At 56.5% G+C, this 11,508-nt stretch overlaps 2 protein-coding genes and 1 pseudogene across 2 annotated transcripts, besides 13 other annotated features; all 3 read left to right on the forward strand.

Annotated features, from left to right (window-relative positions):
* On the forward strand, nucleotides 1-1,722 carry Tc00.1047053507901.10 (dispersed gene family protein 1 (DGF-1), putative; the record flags this gene model as incomplete). The annotated part of the gene is made up of 1 exon (XM_801679.1): nucleotides 1-1,722. A coding segment is annotated over one exon (1,722 nt), but the record flags the coding sequence as incomplete, so codon positions are not given.
* Nucleotides 1-5,840: a sequence feature (areas not merged during assembly with more than two copies in the genome that could not be assigned to a particular haplotype).
* Nucleotides 1,850-1,874: a microsatellite.
* Nucleotides 3,551-4,085: a mobile genetic element.
* Nucleotides 5,841-6,147: a sequence feature (haploid, Esmeraldo-like haplotype).
* Nucleotides 6,148-6,407: a sequence feature (areas merged during assembly that could not be assigned to a particular haplotype. This can correspond to areas where the two haplotypes were merged or to regions with more than two copies in the genome that were merged during assembly.).
* Nucleotides 6,408-6,512: a sequence feature (haploid, Esmeraldo-like haplotype).
* Nucleotides 6,513-7,155: a sequence feature (heterozygous, Esmeraldo-like haplotype).
* Nucleotides 6,722-8,929, forward strand: Tc00.1047053507901.30 (annotated as a pseudogene).
* Nucleotides 7,156-7,722: a sequence feature (areas merged during assembly that could not be assigned to a particular haplotype. This can correspond to areas where the two haplotypes were merged or to regions with more than two copies in the genome that were merged during assembly.).
* Nucleotides 7,723-7,938: a sequence feature (areas merged during assembly that could not be assigned to a particular haplotype. This can correspond to areas where the two haplotypes were merged or to regions with more than two copies in the genome that were merged during assembly.).
* Nucleotides 7,939-8,231: a sequence feature (areas merged during assembly that could not be assigned to a particular haplotype. This can correspond to areas where the two haplotypes were merged or to regions with more than two copies in the genome that were merged during assembly.).
* Nucleotides 8,232-8,276: a sequence feature (heterozygous, non-Esmeraldo-like haplotype).
* Nucleotides 8,277-9,455: a sequence feature (areas merged during assembly that could not be assigned to a particular haplotype. This can correspond to areas where the two haplotypes were merged or to regions with more than two copies in the genome that were merged during assembly.).
* Nucleotides 9,456-11,508: a sequence feature (heterozygous, Esmeraldo-like haplotype).
* Nucleotides 10,570-11,508, forward strand: Tc00.1047053507901.51 (dispersed gene family protein 1 (DGF-1), putative; the record flags this gene model as incomplete). Its single annotated transcript, XM_801680.1, has 1 exon — nucleotides 10,570-11,508. A coding segment is annotated over one exon (939 nt), but the record flags the coding sequence as incomplete, so codon positions are not given.

Raw genomic sequence — 11,508 nt, forward strand, 5'->3', positions numbered from 1 at the left:
GTGGCGCTGCCGTCCACGCGAACCCTGACGGCGTCGGTGAGCAGCACGCTGTGGTGGAGCGACGTGGCGTGCCCGACGCTTGCTGTGACGACGACGGCGGCTGGTGGGAGCCTGACGCAGAACGACATCCGTGGCGGTGGGAGCGCCGTCCCGACACGGCTGATGGTGGCGCTGCCACCGCCGTTTCGGTGGGCACGCGACCCGCAGCTCGGCACGCACCTGAGCTTCGTGCCGGTGTCGACGGCGCAGCCGAGCGGGTTTGGTGGTCCGTGGGGAGCGATGCTGAGCAACGCGACGTGGGTGCGCAACGCGACGAATCCGTCCACCGTCCTGGAGCTGGCTGTGCCCGTGCACCGCGGTTACTTCATTGCTGCCGACGAGACGCTAGTCATTCGCTGCGACGCTGTGGCTGTGTCCGGCGGCTGCAAGGGTGTGCTGCTTGGGTCCTTCACGATCAGGTCGAACACGCTGCCCACCGCTGCCAGAGCCCTCTCGGCGATCACCGGCGTCGTTGCGGGTGCGGCGGCTGTTGCCGTGGTGGTGACCGGCGGGCTGGGCTCCATCCTGGAGATGCAGGTGCTCGGCGTGTTCGCGAGGATGCCATGCGCCTCGGCGCAGGAGCGTGCGAGCACTGTCGCGCTGCCGTACTTCCTGTCGGTGTTCGCTGCCCTTGACCCGCTGTGGATGGTGGTGGGCAACGCGCTGCTCGCCGCTGTGTTCGGGTGCGTGCACTGCGGTGTGACGGCCGCCTTCCAGCGGTGGCGCGGTGTGGACGCGGCGAGTGCATGGGCGGCGATGCGCTTCCCGAGCCTGACGTACGTCGTGGCCCACGCGATGCACCTCGGCATCTTCTTCGGCTCCGTGCTCGCACTGGCGATGCCCGGCGCCCGCGTGCAGCACCGCGTGATTGGTGTGGTTGGCGTGCTGTACGGTGTGGCGTTTCCTGCTGGTGTGTGCTACTTGATTGCCCGCCACGTGGGCGCGAGCTTCACGAAGTACTGGCAGTTTTCGAGGAAGCCGCTGCACGAGCGACTGCTGTACCCCGTCGGGTATTGGCACCCCGCGGTGCAGCAGCGGATGTACGGCGGCATGCTGACGAACATGAGGGGCAGTTACGTGTACTGGTGCGTGTTCCAGCTGTCGGTGCTGTGTGTGGTGTGCCTGATTGCTGCTGTGCAGCCGCCCGTGGGAGGCTGCCACGTCCAGTACTTCTGCATGGCGGCTGTGCTGCTTGCGGGTGCGGGCGTGGTTGCCTTCACGAACATGATGCGCTCGGCCTTCCTGACGGTGATGCGCACTGCGAGCTTTGTGCTCCTTGCGGCGCTGTGCCTGGTCAGCGCGGCAAACCATCTTGCGCCGAGCGACGGCGGTGCGAGGGCGTACGCGGGGATCGTGCTGCTGCTGACTACTGTGCTGCTTGGGATCGCTGTGTACAGCGTCGTCGTGTGGTACGCGGAGGACCACCACTGGCAGGAGCTGCGCGAGCCGCAGCGTGGTGGGCTGGAGGCATTGCTGCGCGATGACGAGGATGACGACGAAGAGACACAGAAGCCACACGACGTGACGTCATCGTCGTACGCCTCAGGCACCACCGTTGCGTCGTCGTACCGACCACCCGCACCGCCGTTGCAGCCTATGGCTGGTGACACCCGCTCAGACGCCCTGAGCCTGCTCGACCATGCTTCGAGTGCGAGCCGTATGATTGATCGCGCAGCCATGTGACGTACACCACGTGGAATTAGTAAGTATGCGGTGCTGGTTGGGCGATAGCGAGGGGTCTCGGCTGCTGTACCATAGCCACTCATTGCCCACTGCACTGGCAGCGTTTTTGATTTTTGGTTTCCGTGACTATTTCTATTTTTATTTTTATTTTTTGTTTGAGCGTTTGTATTCCTTTCTCCTGTTGCACGATGACTGTGTGGGAGGACACGCTCGTTTCTGCTATCGCAATTCCTGCTGTTGTGTTGTTTTCTGTCGTAACTTTGTGCTGTTGTCCGTGGAACTCCTTGCCCCATCTTGTGCATTGCACGACGGATTAAACAAGCTACGTGTTGAATTATTGTCTTTTCATTATTTTTTTGTTACTTTAACTCAGATTATTATGTAAGAGGCACCACAATTCTCACGAGTAAGGCGACAAAGTAATATTGTTTGTAGGGATACAGACTCACAAGAGGGCCCTTGAGTGGAATTATGTATTGAGGTGCGACCCCCTTCTCGAAATCCGCTTGCTTTGGCAGAGCGAGTGCACAGGGCGATCCATGTCTCTTTAGCAGCATTGGCAACAGGCACAATCATTCCAGCAACACGGCATTCTTGTCTTTGGGCGCTCCGCTGCTACGATTGATACCCACTCATGTGGTCACGTGGAGCGCCGGGCCGCGGATGGTGCAGCGCTGGAATGTATCGCCCCGCACGATTAGCAATTTTTTGTGTGTTCTGGCGACGGATTAAAGTTCAACCAAATTTGTTTTGAGTGACTGCGTAACGTGTGTGTTTGTCATGGCTTTTATTGCGTTTCTCCTTTCAAAGGGATTGGCGTTTTCTTCCACGTTTCCACTTGTTGGGCATGGACGAGCTTCACGATGGTGGATGGCGTGCGGGCTATTGGATCCATTTGAAAATACACGAGGAAAGAAGAAAAAGCGGCGTGGACGTCATTGCCGGGGAGTTCATTGCTCGACATTGCAGTTGTTGTACTGGAGTTGCCGCTCCACAAGGCAAGCCAGCCCACATACTAAGCGTGCAGAGCGAGTACATATTGGATTGGTGCGCCTCGAGGGGGTTTCTCCTCTCCAATGTAGGATTGCCGCCAACAGCATTCAGCACCCATGGCACAGCTATAGTTCTCGTACTTCTTGCGCCCCAATGTCGACTCACCTAACATAAGGTGATGCCGGAGGTTCCGCGGAAAGGTGATCGGATGTTGGCACTCGCAGACCCCAGCATCAAGGAGTGCTCTCTGCCACGGCGTCCCATATCCATCTGCTTGCCTAGAGTAACGGACGCCCATATTTGATCTGCGTGTAATTGCATCACAGGGAGCCGGGCCGAGGCAGGCTTCTTGGAGCGGGCACTCAAATACTTACTCCATTCTAGACCGTTGGCCTCAGCACGGCCGCGGTCGTGCCCCAATGCCAAAAAGGGACAATGAGAGACGATTGCATTTGGGAACACTACGGCGAGGCCATTGCGGCTCCACCCCTCATCGAACACAGAACTTTGGGACGGCCTGTGAGCTTTATCTACGGCACGACAGGAGGCGGCGTTATTCAACGCGGCGTGCTCCACCAAGGTTGTTTCGGCCGACGCTCTGGCGGTGAGGACCGTATACCGGCAGCAGTACAGCGTCCCGGCAGTCACGGTGTGGGAATTGCGGTTGGACCTGCAACAACTCCGGCCAACGTCGGCGCCCGGCAACGACGGCATTTTTTTGTCTCCCACAGACGTTTGGCAATGCCCTTGAACCACGTCTGGCAAGGACATACAAGAAGGTTCTCTGAGACCTTACAAACGTTCCGGCGTTCTGGAAGCGCTGCACTTTCATTTTGCTAATTGAGCCTGGAAAGACACCGGATGCAGCCGAAGGCGACCGTCCGGTCCGCATCACCTCATTACTCTCCAGTGTCTGTGAACGGGCGGTTCTGGAAGGTGCGCTTCTGGCTACGCACGGCCCGATGTGTGACGCGCAATGTGGCTTTCTTTGTTGCCGCACGACGGTGGAAGCAAGAACAACGAGGATCCTTGTCCCGGTGCGTCTCGGCATGGAGACCCCTGAACGCTGGCGACAAATTGGGCGCAAGAATCATCCGAGCAGGAGCAGCAAAGCATGACGGGAGAGCATACCGGCCCTCCTAGGCTTTACTGACGGCTTTTGCAAGGCCTCACACCGTCACATTATGGATGGTACACTGTCCTTGGGTGTCTCGACGTAACAGCAGAGGTTTATGCTCGCTTGGCTGACGGATAGACGTGGGCGCACCTTCTGTATGGGATGTTACTCTGTCTGGGCACTGCTACCGTGCGGTGCTCCTCAAGGATCTGTTCTTGGACCGTGGCCATTCGAAGTATTTCTCGATGACCTAGGACGTAGCTTTTATCCAGCGCATTTGCCGGCGGCCATTGCCCCCCCGATTGTGCACCTTCCGATCATCGATCACACTATCACTGCGGGCATTGTGGCCTATGCGTGTGATGTGATCGTGAGGGATACCGTGCCAGGCATAACTCATTTGGATGAGGCGATGCAACCGCTCTTTAATGCCATCTCGGAGTGAACAAGAGCCAAGGGTCTTCCACTCTCGGACAGGACCTCCTTTATGGCGATGCGCATTGCAGGGCACCACAAATTCCCTGTACCGGATTTCTTCAGAATTAACGGACGACGGTACCCCTGCGAGAGGTAATCCCATAAGATCCTGGGGGTTACTTTGGACGCCCTCACCAGTTTTGAGGAGGATGTCCGGCGCCGCAAGGCCAGAATTTAACAGATCAATTTTTTTACCGCAATTCTCTGTGTGGAAGACGACACCCCACACGGGTGCGGTCTTACGCATGGACGGCAGGGCAGTTTCTTTTTTATGGTTGTGGGGTCCGCACACTTTCCCACGCACACACCTTCAGTGTTGTCACAGTTTTTGCAAGGCTTGACCTCAGTCATCAAGGCGGTTGCGGGACTACCCAGCGATGCGGGAACTGCCGACACCCACCTGGACAGCGTCTTCTCCACACTGGAGGTCTGCGTGCAAGGAACAATCCTGAGGGCTGTAGCAATTTGGACCTCTCCGCCGGGGCATCGGTGGACCCAATATTACGAGCCCCCTATTCCTTGCAATATTGTGCCGGACCTTCGCCTGCTGGTGTATCTTTTTTCCTCCTACATGTACGAATTGACCGCGTCACTTTTTACCTCTTGGCCGTACGAACGACATCGACGGATGCGGCGGAGCCGTTTAGACTCATTACGGCACGAACTGCCCACTGTCACATGCTGTTTTCTGATCACAACACCGTCATTGAAGGATGGCCGGATGGCGGTGTCTCGGAGGAGAGGAAAGGAGTTTTGGTTTCCTCTTCCGCAGCGGTGTACAGTTCATAAATGCTCCTTGGCCTGTGCTTGTTTGTCACACGCCCACGTCAAAGGATGCATGCACCTACTCTGCGGAGATTGACGCTGGTCTCGTCTTGCTGAAGAGGGTTATTCAGTGCCCCCACGAGCTTGGAGGCCGCAACACACTGTGATCCTACTGTGCACGGACGGCTTATCTTGGCCACAACAAGTGGCCATTTGCCCAGTCCTATGCGATGTCATCCCGGGCTATTTGTGGTCCATCCGCGCCGATACCACCTGTTTTTCAACGACGGTGATAGCGTTGCGTATTTTTGCCCATTGCGAGGATCACTGGGGGGGAAATGGTGGACCACGAGGTCCAGGAGGGAGCGAAGAACCTGCAACGCACACATTCTCCTCATGGAACGTGGACTACTTGCGCAGCCACTGGCGGGCAGTAATAAAACGGTGTCTTGTTCTGTTCAAATTGTCCCAGAAGTCACATCAGCGCACCATTCGTCCAGACGCCATTACACAACTTGCCGCAATTCCAACGCCATTACCGTACTTCATCTGTCGCGACGTTATTTGGACTAGGAGTGGGAGATGTTGGCGTTTGGGTTGCAGGGCGATACTCTAGCTGAGGAATGGTGCGAAATGGACGTGTTTCCACTGCGGCAACAGCGGAATGGCCCATTACTGCGGCACGGCGGCTCGCGTGTTGCTTTTTTCCGCAACCCCCTAACGTCAATAGTCAATGCGGCAGCATTATGGGGCAATTCGAGTACGGAGCTTTAAATAGTCATTCAACGCTGCCACTCTTTTTTGAGTATCTACGCGGAAGAAGAGGGCAATAAATTAATAACGGCAGCATATCTCATACGATGTTTCTTTTGAATACCCACCACGGTGTGGACTTTGATCACAGGGGTCTCTGCCAGTGGAGGGATGCAATTTTTTCCCAGGTACGCGAAAAAAGAAGAAAATGGTGTTGTGTGCTGGAGCGTATTCTGTGCCACTGCCGCCCTGTAGACTGCGACCTCCGATGATTGCGCGTATATTGCTGTGTGTAACCGGTAGGTACACGGTGCTTGTTAAGGGGAGGGCGCGAGGCTACGGCTGCTGCGCGCCACAGAATTGATTGCTTCTTGCACCGGCACCGTTGTTTTTTCTTGTGTTTTGTGACATCACTCTATTTTGAGCGAGTGCTTGCATGAATTCTTCCTCTTCCACGATGACTGTGTGGGCAGTGCGCGCTCGGCACTCTTGTTGCTCCTAATGTTGTTATCTTTTGCTCTCTCCAACGCTGTGCTGGGTGGATGGCACCCACTTGCCGTCTTTGTGGTGGTCCTCGTGCGTGTGTTGTGCATCGCACACCGAGCCGTCACAGCGTGTGGAGGACTCTTTTGTTTTGGCTGCCAGTCGTGTCTGTGCCGATTGTCTCTCCCCCCTCCCTCATTATTATTCTGCTTGGTGGCTATTGTTGAACCTTAACTGAATCCAGCTACGAGGACAAGGGAAACAATGCCTGTAAGGCGCAGGAGAGTGCAAGGTGCTGAAGAGGAGTGCCAAGCGACTGCTATGCCGTAGGGAGATTCTTTGAGGGGGGCGAGGCCGGAGTCTGAGGGTGATGCAGATAAATCCTATTTGGCTCACCGAAGCGAGGCGGAAATGCAGCAACCACAGCGGACTCTTGGCTTTCGGGTGGAAGATGTACTGCTGGTGGGGAGGGCACTTATCATCAAAGCGAAGCTGGATTACTTCAAGTTGAAGAGCCTCGGTTTTCCGCAAGCCGTCGGAGGGGAAGAGGATGTGTGGGTGCGAATGCTCGCTCGGGATCCCAACGGCAACTCGGGTTATAGACAGCTGATGAGGGGAATTTTCGACGTTGCGGATTATCGGTTTGCATGGGATACATACCTGCCCTTAACAGATGTAATGAACCTTCATCACGAGGGTGTGGACTCGCTGGAGCAATGGAGGGACTTTGGAGGGAGGGGAACGGTCACTTCTGTTGCAGGGGGAAGGCTAAGCGCAGCCCTCTCTCAGGTACTGAATGAATAAAAGGCAAGGCGGGAGGCAGAAGAAAAGACGCTAGAGGGATCATACGAGTCTGTGTACAATGCGAGGTGGGGCCGTGCCGTGGAAGTTCCTGACGGCGAGGGGCGGGAATGGAGGTGAGGGAGGGGAAGCCACCGCAGTCACAGACGTACAGGGCAGTTGGCGTGACTCTCGAAAAGGACGACGGTGTGCAGCAATCCGGTGCACCGCGTCCCAGGCTGATGGTGCTCGCCTCGGACAGGGGATGGCCGTACTCGTGGAGGGAGAATAGTTCGTGACTGCTATGCGAACTGTGAGGTGGAGCGAGTGTGGCAGATCGTCAAGGGCGATCTCACCGAATGTCTCAGCAGTCGCGGTGGGACCGAATTTACGCCTGATTCGCGTCTCTTGATTGGGACGCCTGGGATCGGTAAGTCGATGGCTGCCGGCTCTTACCTCCTCTACCAGCTGCTGCACTACGAGGTGGAGAAACTCCCAATGGTTGCGTAAGTTATTGGGAATGAGGCATTCCTTTTTGACGAGACCGCCAGAACGGCGTCAGAATACATGGGTGAGTCCAGCATTGCAAAAGTTGTGAAGGATCTGTCTCGGCGTGGGGTGAGGGGGTGCATTGTCTACGACGCGGCGGAGCCGGATAATCTTCTGTCTACTTGTTTGCCTCCTCTTGAATGGGGCATGCTTGTGGTGACACCACCAGAGAAAAAAATATATGGACACTGGGCGAGCGGAAGGAGAGCCGCACGAATTGTGATGGATTGTCCTGACGAAAGCGACGCGGAGGCAATGTGCGCTTGGATGAAGCGTGATCAGCCCGTGCAGCAGCAAGCGGAATGCTGGGGCGAGGTGAGGGGCCAAATGGATGCAGCGGGACCGCTTCTTCGCGACATCTTTGGTAAGCGTCATTGTACTGCACGGATTGAGAAGTGTCACAGCGTTGGGGCCGGGACGAACTCCTCGAGAAGCAGGTGTTACTTTGGTTTTGGAATATCCAAAACATGGGATGATAATACGGCGCTCGAATGTGTTGCGAAGATTGTCCGAGTACGGGGAGAGCGCAATGGTGAGTCGCCTTTTAATGCACCGATATCTGCCCACCTCGGAAGCAAAATATTATGCAGTTTGGCGAAGTTAATGCGGCCGAATGATTTGATTTTGATCGTATGGAGGCTCAAGGATTATCTCATATCCGAAAACTTTGGGAAGTGCTCCGTGTTTGCGTTTTTGAATGGGGTTTTCTTGGCTGCAATAAGGCGCAAATTGAAGGAGCTGAGGCCACCAACACGACGTCTACCACACCGCTGTGCGCTGGAGGTGTATTCGCAGGAGCGCCCCACCAGGCACTATTTTTTACCGCCACTGGAACACGTTTCTGAGAGGATTGATGTAGAGCGCGGGGTGCTTTACATAACGGAGGTCGAAGGCTTTCCGCTGGAGGACGCTTTTTCTTCATGAAGTCCAATCCGAGGACGCTGGTCGGGCTGCGGATGACTACGGCGGGTGTGCATCACACGACAGCCAGCACCGTGGGGCAGTTTACGGAGCATTTGGCGGAATATTTTAATGGTTGGGAGGAATTGTCCCGAGACATGTCGTGGGAGATGATTTATGTGCAGCACGCAGACAGCACGCCGATGAATGACTGGCAGGGATGTGATGTCGTCAATACCAATAGTGTGAGCGAGGAGGAAGACCAGCAAATTGCGGCTTTCTGGTACGAAAAGGTGCGCCAGTACCAAGTGTCAATATCATCGGAAGACGCCAGAGGAGACGCAGCTCTCCGAAGTGAGGAATAACCACAGAAATGGGAAAACAAATTAGGGAGTGAAGGGAGTGTTTGATTTCTGGCAAAAAACATTGGGGCTGTTTTATACATTTGGATGCTTTTCTGTGGATGCGAGGCGTACTGGGAGAATTGCTCCGTTATGGAAGAATCATTGTGTCCGGCGGTATTGCAGCATGACTGCATTTTCCAATTCCATTTATTGTGTTCTAGGGCCCATCATTGACGGAAGCATCTGTAGTGGATGGACGAAGGATAAGTTGTACCGAGGAAATAGTGCACTCAGTGTGGCGGCAGTGGCATTTTGGCATCGCATCATGGTGGATGAGGATCCACCTCTGCGTGTGGCTGGTGGGGCGGGAGCGCGCTCCGTGTGCGTTGTGTGGCGGCTGCGGGGACGCGGCGGTCGTGGGTCACTCGTCCTTGTCCATGGCGGTTGCCTGTTTGCGTTGTGTGCCTTCCTGTTGTGGATGGCCGAACCCTCCCATGCGCGGTCTGGCGGCGTTGTCACTGTGTGTGCGTTGGGCTCCGCCGTGACTCGCCGTGTTGCTGCTCTTTTCGCTGGGCCACGGTCCTCCGTGTCGTTCCTTCCGGATTGTCTCGTGTCCTGCACTTTGTGTGGGTGATGTGCTCCGCACCCCGGTCGCGTGTCTGATGTATGGCTGCTGTTGCTGTCTTCTCCACCTCACGCACGCAGGCACGCTAGGGAGGAAAACAAACGCGAATCGCTACTGTGCACTCCTAAATGACCAACAGCACACACACCGTCCACACATATATATTTGTATGCTCTTACGTGTTGCTGCTGTCAATGCACCCCGCACACACAAACGTCGCCGCGTGACCGGATCCAGCGGAAGGAGGTGGTAAAGAAGGAAGGGATAGTGTGCAGCAGAGGATTAACATTTCCCGGCGTGTGTTTACTTCCGCGGTGCTGCTCCTCCTTGTCGTGATGATGTGCTGCGGCGCCTGTGGGGGGAGCGGGTAGGTGTGAGGGAGTGAGGGTGAGTGGCTGCCGATCCCGCTTTGCAAATTTGGACTCTCCACACACGTGGTTTCTCTCGACAGCCTCTTGCGGGTTTCAGGCCGTGGAGTGGGAGAGGGTACGAAGGGTTTGCTTTGATCAGGAGGAGGATGAGTGGAACAATTCCCTTTTGTGGCCTTTTTGGTGTTGTTGGCAGCAGGTACGAGAAACATAAATGTGAGCAATTATAGGATGAGGTTTTGATGCTGTTCCGTGTATACTGCTCAATTGCCTTCACTTCACAACAAATCCGCTGTGCGATTTGGTGCGGTTCCGGCCGATGAGGGGAAGGCGATGGTGTCACTGGCGTGGTTGCTTCTGCGCGTCTTTGTGTCGGTGGTTGTGCTGTGGCGTGGGTTGTCTGTGACCGGATTCCTCTGCGTGCCACTGTGTTTGGTTACTGTTGTTGCTGCCTTTTCCTTTTCTGACCGTGCAGTTAGAGATACTTTGGATTGATCAGCACAACTATCGTTTCAAGGTGTTAGGAATTAATTGCAGCAGTAGGATTATTAGTAGTAGTGGGATAACGATCTATCGGAATTGTTTATCTGGATTTGCCATCTGTAGGAAGAGATTTGCGAAGTAGGAGTTACGGTCGACGGGGCGAGTGCGACACGCCACGACAGCCCTTTTGGTACCTGTTTGGGTCGGTGAATGTGGTCTGCGGTGGGTGCGTGTCCGCGCAGCCGGCACCGTGTGCGGCGCAGGGCCATTGCGGCTGTGCGTGTGGCGCTTCTTGTTCTGTTGGCGCTGGTTGCGGCGGCGGCGTGGATGCCTGCTGTGCATGCGGTGGTGTTGCGACTGCGGGGCGGTACGGTGGAGAGAGCCATCACGGTTGGCCGAGCCGTGGACACGGTGCTGATGGACGGCGTGTACATAACGAACGGCGTGGCTGTGGTGTTCGACGTTGCGGCGATGCTTCCCGGCGCGCTGCGCATCGAACTGAGGAACTGCGTGTGCGACGGCGGTGCGCAGATCTACGTGCGGGGCTACAGCGGCGAGCCGGCGAGTGACCGGAGCCTGGAGGTGAGCGTGAGCGGGCTGTCCGGCGGCTACTGCTCGCTTGTGTTTGTGCACAACCTGCCGGCACACACGAACGTAACGGTCCGTGACTCGACGATTGTGACGCCGGGGCCGATGCGCTACTCGCAGCTGAGCGGGCTGACGAACGCGGTGGCGTCGCCGCTTGTGCTGCACGCGACGTCGCTGTTGCAGTCGCAGCTGCGTGTGAGCAGCACTGTGCTGAGGTCGTTGCAGGCGGGCGGGTCGGCGGTGTACGTTGGCGGCGGCGTGGAACTGCTGTCGAGCGCGGTAGTGCTTGACGGCGTGTCGCTGGAGGCGTCGGGTGGTCAGACGGCGTCCGCGATGCATGTGGCGTCCTCGTCGCGTCTCAGTCTGCGTAACCACTCGGTGTTCTCCGTGACGAACGTCTCGGTCGTGAGCAGCGGCGGCGGCATTGTGCTTGGCGAGCGCCTTGCGGTGCTTGACTCGGTGCTGCGCTTCGTGGGCGTCGAGGGGTCTGTTGCGTCGTCGCTGGTACGCTGCGACGGTGGGATGGTCGGTGTCGGCGGGTGGCTGGAGATGCACGACGTG

This window comes from Trypanosoma cruzi, genomic scaffold (genome assembly GCF_000209065.1).
Source record: "Trypanosoma cruzi strain CL Brener 1047053516531 genomic scaffold, whole genome shotgun sequence".
Classification (NCBI taxonomy): domain Eukaryota; phylum Euglenozoa; class Kinetoplastea; order Trypanosomatida; family Trypanosomatidae; genus Trypanosoma; species Trypanosoma cruzi.